This window comes from Eptesicus fuscus, chromosome 1, assembly GCF_027574615.1.
Source record: "Eptesicus fuscus isolate TK198812 chromosome 1, DD_ASM_mEF_20220401, whole genome shotgun sequence".
NCBI lineage: Eukaryota > Metazoa > Chordata > Mammalia > Chiroptera > Vespertilionidae > Eptesicus > Eptesicus fuscus.
Genome location: NC_072473.1, coordinates 93,842,342 through 93,862,745, shown reverse-complemented (window position 1 = coordinate 93,862,745; position 20,404 = coordinate 93,842,342). Strand labels below are relative to the sequence as shown.

General features: G+C 60.1%; 1 protein-coding gene across 1 annotated transcript in view; it reads right to left on the bottom strand.

Annotated features, from left to right (window-relative positions):
• Nucleotides 1-20,404, bottom strand: part of IDS (iduronate 2-sulfatase) — a 54,532-nt gene that overhangs the window by 23,301 nt on the left and 10,827 nt on the right. The window contains exons 6-7 of the mRNA XM_054726803.1: nt 19,410-19,580; nt 16,568-16,694 (exon numbers count right to left, since the gene is read on the bottom strand). Coding sequence (XP_054582778.1) covers nt 16,568-16,694; nt 19,410-19,580 — 298 coding nt within the window. The remainder of the gene's footprint in view (nt 1-16,567; nt 16,695-19,409; nt 19,581-20,404) is intronic.

Below are 20,404 nucleotides of genomic sequence, written 5' to 3'. Positions count from 1 at the left end.
TCCCCTGCAGACCTGGTCCCCCAAACTACCCTCCCCTAAATGCCTTTCCCCCCCCCAACTGCCCTTTTATGCATGCCTGGACACCCCCACAACTACCATCCCCTGCTGGCCCAGTCACCCCTAACTGCACTCCCCTGCAGGACTCATTGTCCCCAACTGCCCTCCCTTGCAGGCCTGATCCCTCCCAACTGCCCTCCCCTGCAGGCCTGGTCCCCCCCAACTTCCCTCGTCTGCAGGCCTGGTCCCCCAGCAACTGCCCTTCCCTGCACACCTGGTCCCTACCAACTGCCCTCCCCTACTGTCCCGGTAAACCATAACTGCCCTCCCCTGCAGGCCTGATTGACCATTATTGTCCTCCCTTGTAGACCTGGTCCCTCCCAACTGCCCTTCCCTGCAGGCCTGGTACTCCCCAACTGCCCTCCCCTGCAGGTCTGATTGCCCCTGATTGTCCTCCCTTATATGCCTGGTGCCTCCCAATTGCCCTCCCCTGCATGCCAGGTTCCCCCCAACTGCCCTCCCTTGCTGGCCCGGTCACCCCTGACTTCCCACCCTGCAGGTCTCATTGTCCCCAACTGCCCTCCCTTGCGGGCCTGGTCCCTCCAAACTGCCCTCCCCTGCAGACCTGGTCTCCCCCAAATTCCCTCCCCTACAGGCCTGATTGCCCATAACTGCCCTCCCTTGTAGGCCTGGTTCCTCCCAACTGCCCTCTCCTGTTGACCTGGTCTCCCCCAACTGCCCGCCCCTGCAGGCCTGGTCCCTCCCAACTGCCCTCCCCTGCTGGCCCAGTCACCACTAACAGCCCACCCTTGCAGGCCTGGTCACCCCAACTGCCCTCCCCTATTGGCTTGGTCTTCCCAACTGTCCTCGCTTGGAGGCCTGGTCACCCCCAACTGTCCTCCCTTGGAGGCCCAGTCACCCCCAAATGCCGTCCTAAACTGGCTTGATTGTTCCAACTGCCCTCCCTTGCAAGCCTGGTCCCCCCAAACTGCCCTCCCCTTAATGCCTGGTCCCCCCCTTATTGCCCTTCCCTGCATGCCTGGTCCCCCCCAACTGCCCTCCCTTAAATGCCTGGTCCCCCACAACAGCCCTCCTCTGCATGCCTTGTCCCCCCCAACTGCACTCCCCTGCTGGCCCGGTCAATCCTAACTTCCCTCCCCTGCAGGCCTCATTGTCCCCAACTGCCCTCCGCTGCAGGCCTGCTCTCCCCCAACTTCGCTCACCTGCAGGCCTGATTGCCCCTAACTGCCCTCACTGGTAGGCCTGGTCCCTCCCAACTGCCCTCCCCTGCCCTCCCCCAACTGCCCTCCCCTGCAGGCCTGGTCCCACCCAACTGCACTCCCCTATTTGCTTGGTCCTCCCAACTGCCCTTCTTTGGAGGCCTGGTCTCTCCCATCTGTCCTCCCCTACTGGCCCAGTCACCACTAACTTCCCACACTTGCAGACCTGGTCACCCCCAACTGCCCTCTTCTGCTGGCCCAGTCACCCCCAACTGCCCTCCCCTGCAGGCCTGGTCCCACCCAACTGCACTCCCCTGCAGGCCGGGGCCCCCCAACTGCCCTCCCCAACAGGCCTGGTCTCCCACAACTGCCCTCCCCTATTGACTTGGTCCTCCCAAATGTCCTCCCTTGGAGGCCTGGTCCCTCCCAACTACCCTCCCCTGCTGGCCCAGTCACCCCCAACTTCCCTCCCCTGCAGGCCTGGTCCCCCCAACTTTCTTCCCCTATTGGCTTGGTGTTCCCAACTGTCTTCCTTTTGAGACTTGGTAACCCCAACTGCCCTCCTCTGCTGGCCCAGTCAACCCTAGCTGCCCTCCCCTGCTGGCCTGAGTGTCTCCAACTGCCCTCCCTTGCAGGCCCGGTCCCCCCCAACTGCCCTCCCATAAATGCCTGATCCCCCACAACTGCCCTCCCTGCATGCCATGTCCCCCAAAACTGCCCTCCCCTGCTGGCCCGGTCACCCCTGACTACCCACTGTGCAGGCCTCATTGTCCCCAACAGCCCTCCCCTGCAGGCCTGGTCTCCCCCAAATTCTCTCCGCTGCAGGCCTGATTGCCCCTAACTGCCCTCCCTTGTAGGCCTGGTCCCTCCTAACTGCCCTCCCCTGCTGGCCCAGTCACCACTAACTGCCCACTCTTGCAGACCTGGTCACCCCCAACTGCCCTCCTCTGCTAGGCCAGTCACCCCTAACTGTCCTCCCCTGCATTCCTGGTTCCCCCCGCAACTGCCCTCTCCTGCTGGCCCGGTCACCCCTAACTGCCCACCCCTGCAGGCTTCATTGTCCCCTACTGCCCTCCCCTGGAGGCCTGCTCTCCCACAACTTCCCTCCCCTGCAGGACTGATTGCCCCTAACTGCCCTCCCTTATAGGCCTGGTCCCTCCAAACTGCCCTCCCCTGCTGGCCTGGTCCGCCCAACTGCCCTCCCCTGCAGGCCTGGTCCCACCCAACTGCCCTTCCCTGCAGGCCTGGTCCCCCCAACTGCCCTCCCCTGAAGGCCTGGTCCCCCTGCCCCCAACTGTTCTCCCTATTGGCTTGGTCCCCCCAACTGCCGTCCCCTGCAGGCCTCATTGTCCACAACTGCCCTCCCCTGAAGGCCTGCTCTCCCCCAACTTCACTCCCCTGCAGGGCTGATTGCCCCTAACTGCCCTCACTTATAGGCCTGGTCCCTCCCAACTGCCCTTCCCTGCAGACCTGGTCCCCCAACTGCCCTCCCCTGAAGGCCTGGTCCCCCCCCCAACTTCCCTCCCCTATTGGCTTGGTTCTCCCAACTGTCCTCCATTTGAGGCCTGGTCACCCCCAACTGCCCTCCTCTGCTGGCCCAGTCAACCCTAGCTGCCCTCCCCTGCTGCACTGAGTGTCTCCAACTGCCCTCCCTTGTAGACCTGGTCCCCCCCAACTGCCCTCCCCTAAATGCCTGATTCCCCACAACTGCCCTCCCCTGCATGCCAGGTCCCCCCCAACTGCCCTCCCCTGCTGGCCCGGTCACCCCTGACTGCCCACCCTGCAGGCCTCATTGTCCCCCACTGCCCTCCCTTGCGGGCCTGGTCCCTCCAAACTGCCATTCCCTGCAGGCCTGGTCTCCCCCAAATTCCCTCCCCTGCAGGCCTGATTGCCCATAACTGCCCTCCCTTGTAGGCCTGGTTCCTCCCAACTGCCCTCCCCTGTTGACCCGGTCTCCCCCAACTGCCCGCCCCTGCAGGCCTGGTCCCTCCCAACTGCCCTCCCCTGCTGGCCCAGTCACCACTAACAGCCCACCTTTGCAAGCCTGATTACCCCAACTGCCCTCCCCTATTGGCTTGGTCTTCCCAACTGTCCTCCCTTGGAGGCCTGGTCACCTGCAATTGCCCTCCTCTGCTGGCCCAGTCAACCCTAGCCGCCCTCCCCAACTGGCATGATTGTCTCCAACTGCCCTCCCTTGCAAGCCTAGTGCCCCCAAACTACCCTCCCCTAAATGCCTGGTTCCCCACAACTGCCCTCCCCTGCATGCCTGGTCCCCCCCAACTGCCCTCCCCTGCTGGCCCAGTCACCCATAAAAGCCCTCCCCTGCAGGCCTCATTGTCCCCAACTGCCCTCCCCTGCAGGCCTGCTCTCCCCCAACTTTGCTCCCCTGCAAGCCTGATTGCCCCTAACTGCCCTCCCTTGTAGGCCTGGTCCCTCCCAACTGCCCTCCTCTGCTAGCCTGGTCCCCCCAACTGCCCTCCCCTGCATGCCTGGTCCCACCCAACTGCACTCCCTTGCAGGCCTGGGCCCCCCAACTGCCCTCCCCTGCAGGCCTGGTCCCCCCAACTGCCCTCCCCTATTGGCTTGGTCCTCCAAAGTGTCCTCCCTTGGAGGCCTGGGACCTCCCACCTGCCCTCCCCTGCAGGCCTCATTGTCCCCAACTGCCCTCCTCTGAAGGCCTGCTCTCCCCCAACTTCCCTCCCCTGCAGGGCTGATTGCCCCTAACTGCCCTCACTTATAGGCCTGGTCCCTCCCAACTGCCCTCCCCTGCAGGCCTGGTCCCACCCAACTGCCCTTCCCTGCAGACCTGGTCCCCCAACTGCCCTCCCCTGAAGGCCTGGTCCCCCCCCCCCAACTACCCTCCCCTATTGGATTGGTCCTCCGAACTATCCTCCCTTTGAGGCCTGGTCACCCCCAACTGGCCTCCTCTGCTGGCCCAGTCAACCCTAGCTGCCCTCCCCTGCTGGCCTGAGTGTCTCCAACTGCCCTCCCTTGCAGGCTCGGTCCCCCCCAACTGCCCTCCCCTAAATGCCTGATCCCCCACAACTGCCCTCCCCTGCATGCCATTTCCCCAAAACTGCCCTCCCCTGCTGGCCCGGTCACCCCTGACTGCCCACTGTGCAGGCCTCATTGTCCCCAACAGCCCTCCCCTGCAGGCCTGGTCTCCCCCAAATTCTCTCCCCTGCAGGCCTGATTGCCCCTAACTGCCCTCCCTTGTAGGCCTGGTCCCTCCTAACTGCCCTCCCCTGCTGGCCCAGTCACCACTAACTGCCCACTCTTGCAGACCTGGTCACCCCCAACTGCCCTCCTCTGCTAGTCCAGTCACCCCTAACTGTCCTCCCCTGCATGCCTGGTTCCCCCCGCAACTGCCCTCCCCTGCTGGCCCGGTCACCCCTAACTGCCCACCCCTGCAGGCTTCATTGTCCCCTACTGCCCTCCCCTGGAGGCCTGCTCTCCCACAACTTCCCTCCCCTGCAGGACTGATTGCCCCTAACTGCCCTCACTTATATGCCTGGTCCCTCCAAACTGCCCTCCCCTGCTGGCCTGGTCCGCCCAACTGCCCTCCCCTGCAGGCCTGGTCCCACCCAATTGCCCTTCCCTGCAGGCCTGGTCCCCCCAACTGCCCTCCCTGAAGGCCTGGTTCCCCCGCCCCCAACTGTTCTCCCCTATTGGCTTGGTCCTCCCAACTGTCCTCCCTTGGAGGCCAGGTCCCCCCAACTGCCCTCCCCTGCAGGCCTCATTGTCCACAACTGCCCTCCCCTGAAGGCCTGCTCTCCCCCAACTTCACTCCCCTGCAGGGCTGATTGCCCCTAACTGCCCTCACTTATAGGCCTGGTCCCTCCCAACTGCCCTCCCCTCTGGCCTGGTCCCCCCAACTGCCCTCCCCTGCAGGCCTGGTCCCACCCAACTGCCCTTCCCTGCAGACCTGGTCCCCCAACTGCCCTCCCCTGAAGGCCTGGTCCACCCCCCAACTACGCTCCCCTATTGGCTTGGTTCTCCCAACTGTCCTCCATTTGAGGCCTGGTCACCCCCAACTGCCCTCCTCTGCTGGCCCAGTCAACCCTAGCTGCCCTCCCCTGCTGCACTTAGTGTCTCCAACTGCCCTCCCTTGTAGACCTGGTCCCCCCCAACTGCCCTCCCCTAAATGCCTGATTCCCCACAACTGCCCTCCCCTGCATGCCAGGTCCCCCCCAACTGCCCTCCCCTGCTGGCCCGGTCACCCCTGACTGCCCACCCTGCAGGCCTCATTGTCCCCCACTGCCCTCCCTTGCGGGCCTGGTCCCTCCAAACTGCCATTCCCTGCAGGCTTGGTCTCCCCCAAATTCCCTCCCCTGCAGGCCTGATTGCCCATACCTGCCCTCCCTTGTAGGCCTGGTTCCTCCCAACTGCCCTCCCCTGTTGACCCAGTCTCTCCCAACTGCCCACCCCTGCAGGCCTGGTCCCTCCCAACTGCCCTCCCCTGCTGGCCCAGTCACCACTAACAGCCCACCTTTGCAAGCCTGATTACCCCAACTGCCCTCCCCTATTGGCTTGGTCTTCCCAACTGTCCTCCCTTGGAGGCCTGGTCACCTGCAATTGCCCTCCTCTGCTGGCCCAGTCAACCCTAGCCGCCCTCCCCAACTGGCATGATTGTCTCCAACTGCCCTCCCTTGCAAGCCTAGTGCCCCCAAACTACCCTCCCCTAAATGCCTGGTTCCCCACAACTGCCCTCCCCTGCATGCCTGGTCCCCCCCAACTGCCCTCCCCTGCTGGCCCAGTCACCCATAACAGCCCTCCCCTGCAGGCCTGTTCCCCCCCAACTGCCCTCCCTTAAATGCCTGGTCCCCCACAACAGCCCTCCCCTGCATGCCTGGTCCCCCCCAACTGCGCTCCCCTGCTGGCCCGGTCACTCCTAACTGCCCTCCCCTGCAGGCCTCATTGTCCCCAACTGCCCTCCCCTGCAGGCCTCTTCCCCCCAACTGCCCTCCCCTGCAGGCCTGGTCCCACCCAACTGCCCTCCCCTGCAGGCCTGGTCCCCCCAACTGCCCTCACCTATTGGCTCAATCCTCCCAACTGTCCTCCCTTGCAGGCCTGGATCCCCCAACTTCCCTCGCCTGCAAGCCTGGTCCCACCCCCCCAACTGCCCACCCCTGCACGCCTGGTCCCCACCAACTGCCCTCCCCCTGCTGTCCCAGTCAACCATAACTGCCCTCCCCTGCAGGTCTGATTGCCCCTGATTGTCCTCCCTTGTAGGCCTGGTCCCTCCCAACTGCCCTTCCTTGCAGGCCTGGTCCCCCCCAACTTCCCTCCCTTGCAGACCTTATTGCCCGTAATTGTCTTCCCTTTCAGGCCTGGTCCCCCCAACTGCCCTCCCCTGCAGGACTTGTCCATCCAAGTGCCCTCCTCTGCAGGCCTTGTCTCCCCAACTGCTCTCTCCTATTGGCTTGGTCCTCCCAACTGTCCTCCCTTGGAGGCCTTTTCACCCCCAAATGCCCTCTTCTGCGGGCCTGGTCAACCCTAGCTGCCCTCCCCTGCTGGCCTGATTGTCTCCAACTGCCCTCCCTTGCAGACCTGGTCCTCCCCTACTGCCCTCCCCTGCAGGCCTGGTCCCCCCATATTGCCCTTCCCTAAATGCTTGGTCCCCCCCAACTGTCCTCTCCTGCATGCCTGGACGCCCCCCCCAACTACCCTCCCCTGCTGGCCTGGTCACCCCTAACAGCCCTCCCCTGCTGGCCTGATTGTCCCCAACTGCCCTCCCTTGCAGACCTGGTCCTCCCCAACTGCCCTCCCCTGCAGGACTGGTTCCCCCTAACTGCCCTGCCCTAAATGCCTTGTCCCCCCCAACTGCCCTTTTCTGCATGCCTGGACACCCCCCCCCCCCATCTACCCTCCCCTGCTGGCCCAGTCACCCCTAACTGCACTCCCCTGCAGGCTTCATTGTCCCCAACTGCCCTCCCTTGCAGGCCTGATCCCTCCCAACTGCCCTCCCCTGCAGGCCTGGTCCCCCACAACTTCCCTCGCCTGCAGGCCTGGTCCCCCCCCCCCAACTGCCCTCCCCTGCATACCTGGTCCCCACCAACTGCCTTCCCCTACTGTCCCGGTCAACCATAACTGCCCTCCCCTGCAGGCCTGATTGCCCCTGATTGTCCTCCCTTGTAGGCTTGGTCCCTCCTAACTGCCCTCCCCTGCTGGCCCAGTCACCACTAACTGCCCACTCTTGCAGACCTGGTCACCCCCAACTGCCCTCCTCTGCTAGTCCAGTCACCGCTAACTGTCCTCCCCTGCATTCCTGGTTCCCCCCGCAACTGCCCTCTCCTGCTGGCCCGGTCACCCCTAACTGCCCACCCCTGCATGCCTGGTCCCACCCAACTGCACTCCCTTGCAGGCCTGGGCCCCCCAACTGCCCTCCCCTGAAGGCCTGGTCCCCCCAACTGCCCTCCCCTATTGGCTTGGTCCTCCAAAGTGTCCTCCCTTGGAGGCCTGGTACCTCCCAACAGCCCTCCCCTGCAGGCCTCATTGTCCACAACTGCCCTCCTCAGAAGGCCTGCTCTCCCCCAACTTCCCTCCTCTGCAGGGCTGATTGCCCCTAACTGCCCTCACTTATAAGCCTGGTCCCTCCCAACTGCCCTCCCCTGCAGGCCTGGTCCCACCCAACTGCCCTTCCCTGCAGACCTTGTCAACCCAACTGCCCTCCCCTGAAAGCCTGATTCCCCCCCCCCAACTACCCTCCCCTATTGGATTGGTCCTCCGAACTGTCCTCCCTTTGAGGCCTGGTCACCCCCAACTGGCCTCCTCTGCTGGCCCAGTCAACCCTAGCTGCCCTCCCCTGCTGGCCTGAGTGTCTCCAACTGCCCTCCCTTGCAGGCTCGGTCCCCTCCAACTGCCCTCCCCTAAATGCCTGATCCCCCACAACTGCCCTCCGCTGCATGCCATGTCCTCCAAAACTGCCCTCCCCTGCTGGCCCGGTCACCCCTGACTGCCCACTGTGCAGGCCTCATTGTCCCCAACAGCCCTCCCCTGCAGGCCTGGTCTCCCCCAAATTCTCTCCCCTGCAGGCCTGATTGCCCCTAACTGCCCTCCCTTGTAGGCCTGGTCCCTCCTAACTGCCCTCCCCTGCTGGCCTTATCAACCCTAACTGCCCACACTTGCAGACCTGGTCACCCCCAACTGCCCTCCTCTGCTAGCCCAGTCACCCCCACCTGTCCTCCCCTGCATGCCTGGTTCCCCCCACAACTGCCCTCCCCTGGTGGCCCGGTCACCCCTAACTGCCCACCCCTGCAGGCTTCATTGTCCCCTACTGCCCTCCCCTGGAGGCCTGCTCTCCCACAACTTCCCTCCCCTGCAGGACTGATTGCCCCGAACTGCCCTCACTTATATGCCTGGTCCCTCCAAACTGCCTTCCCCTGCTGGCCTGGTCCGCCCAACTGCCCTCCCCAGCAGGCCTGGTCCCACCCAACTGCCCTTCCCTGCAGGCCTGGTCCCCCCAACAGCCCTCCCCTGAAGGCCTGGTTCCCCCGCCCCCAACTGTTCTCCCCTATTGGCTTGGTCCTCCCAACTGTCCTCCCTTGGAGGCCTGGTCACCCCAACTGCCGTCCCCTGCAGGCCTCATTGTCCACAACTGCCCTCCCCTGAAGGCCTGCTCTCCCCCAACTTCACTCCCCTGCAGGGCTGATTGCCCCTAACTGCCCTCACTTATAGGCCTGGTCCCTCCCAACTGCCCTTCCCTGCAGACCTGGTCCCCCAACTGCCCTCCCCTGAAGGCCTGGTCCCCCCCCCCCCCCAACTACCCTTCCCTATTGGCTTGGTTCTCCCAACTGTCCTCCATTTGAGGCCTGGTCACCCCCAACTGCCCTCCTCTGCTGGCCCAGTCAACCCTAGCTGCCCACCCCTGCTGGCCTGAGTGTCTCCAACTGCCCTCCCTTGTAGACCTGGTCCCCCCCAACTGCCCTCCCCTAAATGCCTGATTCCCCACAACTGCCCTCCCCTGCATGCCAGGTCCCCCCCAACTGCCCTCCCCTGCTGGCCCGGTCACCCCTGACTGCCCACCCTGCAGGCCTCATTGTCCCCCACTGCCCTCCCTTGCGGGCCTGGTCCCTCCAAACTGCCATTCCCTGCAGGCCTGGTCTCCCCCAAATTCCCTCCCCTGAAGGCATGATTGCCCATAACTGCCCTCCCTTGTAGGCCTGGTTCCTCCCAACTGCCCTCCCCTGTTGACCCGGTCTCCCCCAACTGCCCGCCCCTGCAGGCCTGGTCCCTCCCAACTGCCCTCCCCTGCTGGCCCAGTCACCACTAACAGCCCACCTTTGCAAGCCTGATTACCCCAACTGCCCTCCCCTATTGGCTTGGTCTTCCCAACTGTCCTCCCTTGGAGGCTTGGTCACATTGCAATTGCCCTCCTCTGCTGGCCCAGTCAACCCTAGCTGCCCTCCCCAACTGGCATGATTGTCTCCAACTGCCCTCCCTTGCAAGCCTGTTCCCCCCCAACTGCCCTCCCTTAAATGCCTGGTCCCCCACAACAGCCCTCCCCTGCATGCCTTGTCCCCCCCAACTGCGCTCCCCTGCTGGCCCGGTCACCCCTAACTGCCCTCCCCTGCAGGCCTCATTGTCCCCAACTGCCCTCCCCTGCAGGCCTGTTCCCCCCAACTGCGCTCCCCTGCTGGCCCGGTCACCCCTAACTGCCCTCCCCTGCAGGCCTCATTGTCCCCAACTGCCCTCCCCTGCAGGCCTGTTCCCCCCAACCGCCCTCCCCTGCAGACCTGGTCCCACCCAACTGCCCTCCCCTGCAGGCCTGTTCCCCCCAACTGCCCTCACCTATTGGCTCAATCCTCCCAACTGTCCTCCCTTGCAGGCCTGGATCACCCACCTTCCCTCGCCTGCAAGCCTGGTCCCACACCCCCAACTGCCCACCCCTGCACGCCTGGTCCCCACCAACTGCCCTCCCCTGCTGTCCCAGTCAACCATAACTGCCCTCCCCTGCAGGTCTGATTGCCCCTGATTGTCCTCCCTGGTAGGCCTGGTCCCTCCCAACTGCCCTTCCTTGCAGGCCTGGTCCCCCCCAACTTCCCTCCCTTGCAGACCTTATTGCCCGTAATTGTCTTCCCTTTCAGGCTGGTCCCCCCAACTGCCCTCCCCTGCAGGACTTGTCCATCCAAGTGCCCTCCTCTGCAGGCCTTGTCCCCCCCAACTGCTCTCTCCGATTGGCTTGGTCCTCCCAACTGTCCTCCCTTGGAGGCCTTTCCCCCCCCCCCCCAATGTCCTCTTCTGCGGGCCTGGTCAACCCTAGCTGCCCTCCCCTGCTGGCCTGATTGTCTCCAACTGCCCTCCCTTGCAGACCTGGTCCTCCCCTACTGCCCTCCCCTGCAGGCCTGGTCCCCCCATATTGCCCTTCCCTAAATGCTTGGTCCCCCCCAACTGTCCTCTCCTGCATGCCTGGACGCCCCCCCCCCAACTACCCTCCCTTGCTGGCCTGGTCACCCCTAACAGCGCTCCCCTGCTGGCCTGATTGTCTCCAACTGCCCTCCCTTGCAGACCTGGTCCTCCCCAACTGCCCTCCCCTGCAGGACTGGTTCCCCCTAACTGCCCTGCCCTAAATGCCTTGTCCCCCCCAACTGCCCTTTTCTGCATGCCTGGACACCCCCCCCCATCTACCCTCCCCTGCTGGCCCAGTCACCCCCAACTGCCCTCCCCTATTGGCTTGGTCCTCCAAAGTGTCCTCCCTTGGAGGCCTGGGACCTCCCACCTGCCCTTCCCTGCAGGACTCATTGTCCCCAATTGCCCTCCCCTGCAGGCCTGCTCTCCCCCAACTTTGCTCCCCTGCAAGCCTGATTGCCCCTAACTGCCCTCCCTTGTAGGCCTGGTCCCTCCCAACTGCCCTCCTCTGCTAGCCTGGTCCCCCCCACTGCCCTCCCCTGCATGCCTGGTCCCACCCAACTGCACTCCCTTGCAGGCCTGGGCCCCCCAACTGCCCTCCCCTGCAGGCCTGGTCCCCCCAACTGCCCTCCCCTATTGGCTTGGTCCTCCAAAGTGTCCTCCCTTGGAGGCCTGGGACCTCCCACCTGCCCTCCCCTGCAGGCCTCATTGTCCCCAACTGCCCTCCTCTGAAGGCCTGCTCTCCCCCAACTTCCCTCCCCTGCAGGGCTGATTGCCCCTAACTGCCCTCACTTATAGGCCTGGTCCCTCCCAACTGCCCTCCCCTGCAGGCCTGGTCCCACCCAACTGCCCTTCCCTGCAGACCTTGTCCACCCAACTGCCCTCCCCTGAAAGCCTGATCCAACCCCAACTACCCTGCCCTATTGGATTGGTCCTCCGAACTATCCTCCCTTTGAGGCCTGGTCACCCCCAACTGGCCTCCTCTGCTGGCCCAGTCAACCCTAGCTGCCCTCCCCTGCTGGCCTGAGTGTCTCCAACTGCCCTCCCTTGCAGGCTCGGTCCCCCCCAACTGCCCTCCCCTAAATGCCTGATCCCCCACAACTGCCCTCCCCTGCATGCCATGTCCCCCAAAACTGCCCTCCCCTGCTGGCCCGGTCACCCCTGACTACCCACTGTGCAGGCCTCATTGTCCCCAACAGCCCTCCCCTGCAGGCCTGGTCTCCCCCAAATTCTCTCCCCTGCAGGCCTGATTGCCCCTAACTGCCCTCCCTTGTAAGCCTGGTCCCTCCTAACTGCCCTCTCCTGCTGGCCCAGTCACCACTAACTGCCCACTCTTGCAGACCTGGTCACCCCCAACTGCCCTCCTCTGCTAGTCCAGTCACCCCTAACTGTCCTCCCCTGCATGCCTGGTTCCCCCCGCAACTGCCCTCCCCTGCTGGCCCGGTCACCCCTAACTGCCCACCCCTGCAGGCTTCATTGTCCCCTAATGCCCTCCCCTGGAGGCCTGCTCTCCCACAACTTCCCTCCCCTGCAGGACTGATTGCCCCTAACTGCCCTCACTTATATGCCTGGTCCCTCCAAACTGCCCTCCCCTGCTGGCCTGGTCCGCCCAACTGCCCTCCCCTGCAGGCCTGGTCCCACCTAACTGCCCTTCCCTGCAGGCCTGGTCCCCCCAACTGCCCTCCCCTGAAGGCCTGGTTCCCCCGCCCCCAACTGTTCTCCCCTATTGGCTTGGTCCTCCCAACTGTCCTCCCTTGGAGGCCTGGTCCCCCCAACTGCCCTCCCCTGCAGGCCTCATTGTCCACAACTGCCCTCCCCTGAAGGCCTGCTCTCCCCCAACTTCACTCCCCTGCAGGGCTGATTGCCCCTAACTGCCCTCACTTATAGGCCTGGTCCCTCCCAACTGCCCTCCCCTGCTGGCCTGGTCCCCCCAAATGCCCTCTCCTGCAGGCCTGGTCCCACCCAACTGCCCTTCCCTGCATACCTGGTCCCCCAACTGCCCTCCCCTGAATGCCTGGTCCACCCCCCAACTACCCTCCCCTATTGGCTTGGTTCTCCCAACTGTCCTCCATTTGAGGCCTGGTCACCCCCAACTGCCCTCCTCTGCTGGCCCAGTCAACCCTAGCTGCCCTCCCCTGCTGCCCTGAGTGTCTCCAACTGCCCTCCCTTGTAGACCTCGTCCCCCCCAACTGCCCTCCCCCAAATGCCTGATTCCTCACAACTGCCCTCCCCTGCATGCCAGGTCCCCCCCAACTGCCCTCCCCTGCTGGCCCGGTCACCCCTGACTGCCCACCCTGCAGGCCTCATTGTCCCCCACTGCCCTCCCTTGCGGGCCTGGTCCCTCCAAACTGCCATTCCCTGCAGGCCTGGTCTCCCCCAAATTCCCTCCCCTGCATGCCTGATTGCCCATACCTGCCCTCCCTTGTAGGCCTGGTTCCTCCCAACTGCCCTCCCCTGTTGACCCGGTCTCCCCCAACTGCCCGCCCTTGCAGGCCTAGGTCCCTCCCAACTGCCCTCCCCTGCTGGCCCAGTCACCACTAACAGCCCACCTTTGCAAGCCTGATTACCCCAACTGCCCTCCCCTATTGGCTTGGTCTTCCCAACTGTCCTCCCTTGGAGGCCTGGTCACCTGCAATTGCCCTCCTCTGCTGGCCCAGTCAACCCTAGCTGCCCTCCCCAACTGGCATGATTGTCTCCAACTGCCCTCCCTTGCAAGCCTAGTGCCCCCAAACTACCCTCCCCTAAATGCCTGGTTCCCCACAACTGCCCTCCCCTGCATGCCTGGTCCCCCCCAACTGCCCTCCCCTGCTGGCCCAGTCACCCATAACAGCCCTCCCCTGCAGGCCTGTTCCCCCCCAACTGCCCTCCCTTAAATGCCTGGTCCCCCACAACAGCCCTCCCCTGCATGCCTTGTCCCCCCCCAACTGCGCTCCCCTGCTGGCCCGGTCACCCCTAACTGCCCTCCCCTGCAGGCCTCATTGTCCCCAACTGCCCTCCCCTGCAGGCCTGTTCCCCCCAACCGCCCTCCCCTGCAGGCCTGGTCCCACCCAACTGCCCTCCCCTGCAGGCCTGGTCCCCTCCAACTGCCCTCACCTATTGGCTCAATCCTCCCAACTGTCCTCCCATGCAGGCCTGGATCCCCCAACTTCCCTCGCCTGCAAGCCTGGTCCCACCCCCCCAACTGCCCACCCCGGCACGCCTGGTCCCCACCAACTGCCCTCCACTGCTGTCCCAGTCAACCATAACTGCCCTCCCCTGCAGGTCTGATTGCCCCTGATTGTCCTCCCTTGTAGGCCTGGTCCCTCCCAACTGCCCTTCCTTGCAGGCCTGGTCCCCCCCAACTTCCCTCCCTTGCAGACCTTATTGCCCGTAATTGTCTTCCCTTTCAGGCCTGGTCCCCACCAACTGCCCTCCCCTGCAGGACTTGTCCATCCAAGTGCCCTCCTCTGCAGGCCTTGTCCCCCCCAACTGCTCTCTCCTATTGGCTTGGTCCTCCCAACTGTCCTCCCTTGGAGGCCTTTCCCCCCCCCCCACAATGTCCTCTTCTGCGGGCCTGGTCAACCCTAGCTGCCCTCCCCTGCTGGCCTGATTGTCTCCAACTGCCCTCCCTTGCAGACCTGGTCCTCCCCTACTGCCCTCCCCTGCAGGCCTGGTCCCCCCATATTGCCCTTCCCTAAATGCTTGGTCCCCCCCAACTGTCCTCTCCTGCATGCCTGGACGCCCCCCCCCCAACTACCCTCCCCTGCTGGCCTGGTCACCCCTAACAGCCCTCCCCTGCAGGCCTCATTGTCCCCAACTGCCCTCACTTGCAGGCCTGGTTCCTCCAACTGCCCTCCCCTGCAGGTCTGGTCCCCCACTACTTCCCTCGCCTGCAGGCCTGGTCCTCCCCAACTGCCCTCCCCTGCAGGACTGGTCCCCCCTAACTGCCCTGCCCTAAATTCCTTGCCCCCCCCAACTGCCCTTTTCTGCATGCCTGGACCCCCCCCCCCCCATCTACCCTCCCCTGCTGGCCTGGTCACCCCTAAACAGCCCTCCCCTGCAGGCCTCATTGTCCCCAACTGCCCTCACTTGCAGGCCTGGTTCCCCCCTTCCAACTGCCCTCCCCTGCAGGTCTGGTCCCCCACTACTTCCCTCCCCTGCAGGCCTGGTCCTCCCCCCCCCCCAACTGCCCTCCCCTGCACACCTGGTCCCCACCAACTGCCTTCCCCTACTGTCCCGGTCAACCATAACTGCCCTCCCCTGCAGGCCTGATTGCCCCTGATTGTCCTCCCTTGTAGGCTTGGTCCCTCCCAACTGCCCTTCCCTGCAGGCCTGGTCCTCCCCAACTGCCCTCCCCTGCAGGTCTGATTGGCCCTGATTGTCCTCCTTTGTAGGCCTGGTCCCTCCCAACTGCCCTTCCCTGCAGGCCTGGTCCCTCCCAACTGCCCTCCCTTGCAGACCTTATTGCCCACAATTGTCCTCCCTTGCAGGCCTTGTCACCCCCAACTGCCCTCCCCTGTAGGTCTGATTGCCCCTAATTGCCCTCCCCTGCACACCTGGTCCCCTGCAACTGCCCTCTCCTGCTGGCCTGATCAACCCTAACTGCCCTCCCCTGCAGGCCTGATTGGCCCCAACTGCCCTCCCTTACAGGCTTGGTCCCTCCGAACTGTTGTCCCTGCAGGCCTGGTACCCCCAAACTTCCCTCCCCTGTAAGCCAGATTGCCCCTAACTGCCCTCCTCTGCTCGCCCGGTGACCCCTGACCACCCTCCCTTGCAGGCCGTGACCCTCCCAACAGCCCTCCCCTGCTGGACCGGTCACCACTAACTGCCCTCCCCCGCAGGCCTCATTGTCCCCAACTGCCCTCCCCTGCAGGCCTGCTTTCCCCCTACTTCCCTCCCCTGCAGGCCTGATTGCCCCTAACTGCCCTCCCTTGTAGGCCTGGTCCCCCCAACTGCCCTCCCCTGCATGCATGGTCCCCCCAACTGCCCTCCCCTGCAGGCCTGGTCCCCCCAACTGCCCTCCCCTGCAGGCCTGGTCCCCCAACTGTCCTCCCCTGGAAGCCTGGTAACCCCCAACTCCCTCCTCTGCTGGCCCAGTCACCCCTAACTGCTCTCCCCTGGAAACCTGATTGCCCCTAATTACCCTCCCATGCATGCCTAGTCCCCCTAACTGCCCTCCCCTGCTGGCCTGATCGTCCACAACTGCCCTCCCCTGATGGGCATCTTGTGGTGGCCATCTTGTGTCCACATGGGAGCAGCCATCTTTCACCACAAGGGGGCAGCCAATTTTTGTGTTGGAGTGACCATCAATTTGCATATTACCCTTTTATTTGATAGAATGGTATTAAATTATTGTTTTTTTGGTTCTAGGTATGTAATGGTAATGTGGTTGTACTTCAAAAAAGCCAAAATTTTTTAGAAATTCTATCATTAAAACTGAACAACCTGGGATTTGCTTTAAAGCAATTCAGAGGTGGGGTGTGGGGAAGGATGAGATGAACAAGACTGCCATGAGTGCATACCTGGGTAGCAGGAAGATGGATGGAAACCAAGGAGTTGTTGTTTATTCTTTCCTCTTGGGCATATTTAAAATTTTTCAAATTAAAAAGAAATTAAAAAAAAAAAACATGTTTCCATTTTTTGAAAAAATGGGAAACTGCCTTAAAAGAGATAATTGTTAATCCCAGACTCATGGCAGAAAGGATGGAGTGGAGGAGTAGAGGCAGATCTGAAGGCCTTGTTGAGTTCTATCAAGAATGTTCTGGATCCTCCTAAGATAAACCCTCTATGTTAGAAATGGGGGATAAAAAGGCTTCTCACACAAATGGAGGTTTCCTTCTGACTTTATCAAGCAAAAAAATAAAAGGTTGCTACAGATTCCCCCCATCCACCCACCTCTACCATCCCAGCATCCAACGTGCTCCTCTGAGCCACAGAGACATGGAGAGAGGTAACAGGACTAACAAGGTGGCCATACAAGCACCCCAAGTGAGTGACTCACCAGAGCATTTTAAAATGCTTACCGTGATCTGAGGTAAATGCAACAATAGTGCTGTTGGCCAGCTGAAGGTCATCCAAAGCACTCAAAAGGTGGCCAACCTGTGTATCCATGTAGGAAACAGAGGCAAAGTAGCTCTGACGTATTTTCCTCTACAAATTTAAAAAATAATAGTAATAATGTGACTGTGATTTAAGTTGCTGTAGCATAGACAGTGTTCACCTGAACATCCCTCCCAAATACCACCCCTGTGCTAATGCCCTTGATTTTCTCAGTCAAAACATATCATTCATTTCTATACTATCTACATCCCCTCGCCCAATAGTCACAGCGATTATGCAGGTCTATAAGTAAGATTCTTTTTTAAGGGGATCAGATTTCACTTAGGGCACAGCAGATTGATGTGCCACTTACTGTTCCTTTCTGTCTCCTTCACATACTCTTACAGGTCCCAGGAGATGACCATGTACACAGAAACTGATCCCTCAGTCCCTCCAAACTCTGCTGAAGGTCACTCCAAAGATACTATAAAGCTGTATCCATTTCCTGTTGCTGCTGTAACAAAGGATGACAAAGTGGAGGGCTTAAAACAACAAAATATATTTTCTCCCAGTTCTGAAATCCAGAAGTCTGAAATCAGGGTATCCACAGGGTCATTCTCTCTCTGAAGGCTTGAGGAGAAGGTCTTGCCTCTTCCAGCTTCTGGTAGTGGCAGCAGTCCTTGGCGTTCCTTGCCTTGCAGCTATAGCACTCACATCTCTGACTCTGTCTTCACATGGAGTTCTTCCCCATGTATCTCTCTCCTCTTCCCAGTCAGATTGAGTCAGGGGCCACCCTACTCCAATAGGACTATTCATTTTTAACTTGTTACATCTGAAAAGACCCAAACTCCAAATAAGGTCACATTCTGAGCTACTGGGGATCAGGACTTCAACATATCTTTTTGAGGAACACAATTCAACTTATAACAACAGGAATGGATGGGCCTTTCTTCTGACTACTTTCTAACCCAACAGAAGACTGGCAACTGCTTTTCTTCATTGCCCACGGCTGGCATGTGAGGCTCATTTCTAACAAATCCCCAGCAGCCAGAGAGCAATGGTGGGACAAGAGAGCATCACACCCTCCATACTCCCTAAACCCAAGAGGGATTTCCGGAGCAGCCAGGCCAAGCACTGATGTAAAAGTGTCATGGCCCCTTCTTGGATGACTCCTCTCCCAGCCTTATTCATAAATATTAAAGAAAAAGATGAATCCCCACCAAGGATGAGAAATAAGCGGGCCACTGCCCTGTCATAGCAGCCACCGCTTCCACCATATGCCCAGCCATCTTATCGGCTGGACCTCCTGGCATCTTTTCTCACTGCCAGGTGAGGGCAATCATGAGACTCACCTGTTCTCCCTATGAGGTAAAAAATAATATCTATCTAACAACCTTCTAAGAGGATTATGCTGAACCTTGGCCTACTTTAAATGTCTACTAGATAAAAGCCTTCAGTCTATGGCTTGGGGAACTTTGATCCTCCTGGGGATCAAAGACACCTGTCAGGATGGCTGTGTCCTATTCAAGACTATGTCTGCCTTCCTATGCTAGCTGCTGGAAATAGGGAAAGAAACAGATGTGGTCCCTACCCTTAATGAGTCACCTGTCCAGTGAGAACACAGGCTTGGAGACAAGAAAGTGCACATTACTATTGGGGCCCAGGGATGACATGGGAGGATGAGCCCTCAAGTCAGCCTGGGGAAATCAGGGAAGATCTCACAGAAGAGTTAGCATCTGAGAAAGGGTACTGGCAGTCAGACAATTTGGGATAAAACACGCTAAACAGAGGCTACAGAGCACAGGATGGAGCAGAGTCACCACAGCAGGGTGTATTTGGGGCCAGTTAGCTGGCTGCTGTGTCTGAAAAATAAAACAAGAGGGCCAAGGGGATGGGGGAGGATGCTGAAAGGCAGGTCAGATGATCCAGACCGGGTGGGTCCATCCAAGGAGTGGAGGTCCCTCACTGGAGGCAAAGGAAGGCACTGAGGATGTTCAGGGTGAGGAATTGATGCATTCTGGGCTGCAGATCAGCATGATTCCTCAGGCAACAGCCCAAAGCAGATTCCAGGGGCTCAAGAAAAAATGATACTATATTAGTGCTGGGCACACAGGAAGGGCTCAATAGATACTTGTTAAATAAACAAAATACATCCAGACCCACTGCAGTGGTTGGGAAAGATGTGAAGAAAGAGCAAGATGCCAGTATAGATTTGAGAGGGATTAGGGAGAGTAAGTAGGAGTGAGAGAGGGGAGGGAACATGCAAGGGAAGGAGACAAGGACTCCAAGGGTGACTCTAGATTTCTCCTTCAGCTGATGAAACCAGACGTTGCAGCTGGATGGCACTAGCCATGTTGGTGCCCCAGCTCTCTCTGCTCCAATACCCTGCTCACCAAGGTACCCCCTGAGAGTGATGCGCGCCCATTTTGCATTTTCCTCAGAGGGGACCCGCAAGTACCAGCAAAATGAGTATTCTGGGCATCACAGGAGTTGCCCACTACCCTATAACTGATGAACTATCACTTAGATTAAATAGCATTCTCCATGAGTTACTGATGATCATTCAGGCCTCTTCCTCACTCCTGTGCCCACATCCAGTGAGTTACCAAATCTCCAGATGCCTCTTTCTTTGGAAGTGGAGACACTGACTGGGTGACACTTTATCCATCCAGCACTTCCCATGTCATAAATGCCCCCAGACCACCCCAAACCCCAGCAATTTGTAAGATGCTTTGCACAGAGGTAAGTTCTTAGTACATAGTATCTACGGAGAAGTGACATCATGCCATAAGTGTCCAATACTTCCCCAAAATATATTCTTGGTACCTGAAAGTCCACAGGAATTGAGCCATAGGGCACACTGAGATTTAGAGCTTCGACGTCCTCCCGCTGCCTGATGTCCATCCAGGGGTTATAGGCTACAGGAGGGAGGCCAAGAGGGACCTGGGGATCAGGAGCCAGGGTGATGTTCTCCAAGGGATACAATTTCTGAAACTCCTTGAGGAAAAGCACATAAAGCCACCAGATTGTCACTCTTTTAGCAAAGTCACAGGGCTGAGACTCTATCAGTATTTATGTTGCCTTTTTTCTAAGCCTGTGATGCATTTATATGGTGACTCACTAACACTGCTCAGACATTTCCCCACCTGAAAGTCGGACCTTAAGTCACTCTCACAAGATGCCAATGGTAATGAAATACTGTGACTTGTTTTTAACAGAGTAGTGACAGCTCTCTTCCCTCATAAAATCATGCACTCCTGTTCCTATCCTCCCTCCATTGCAACTAGAAAAGGTGTGGAGAGGTATTGTCAGTTCCCCAAACCACCCTCAGGTTTGTAATTCACAGGAACTCAGCACACAGTCATACTCATGGTTATGATTGATTACAGTTAAAGGAGACCAAACACATTCAGCAAAGTGGAAAACCACATGGATGAAGTCTGGAGAAAACCAGGCACAAGCTTCCAGAGTCCTCTCCTCGTGAAGTCACACAGGATGTGCTTAATTCCCCCAGCAACGAGTTGTGTGATAACATGTATGAAATCCTGCCACCAGGGAAGCTCATTAAAGCCTTAGAATCCAGGGTTTTTACTAGGGCTGGTCACCCTGGCATCCTCTGCCTACACATACCAAACTTCCAGATGTCATGCAGGAAGGTAAGGGTTTGCATAAACAGTACAGGTATAGTGAGCCACTCATCAGTTCTTGGAATGGTAGGAACACTCCAGAGATTCAGGTTCCCAGCCAGGGTTAAGCTCATAAGCAGAACTTCCAAAGGATGATAATGAGGTCTGCAAGGTTAATTCTTCTGCACAAAAAGC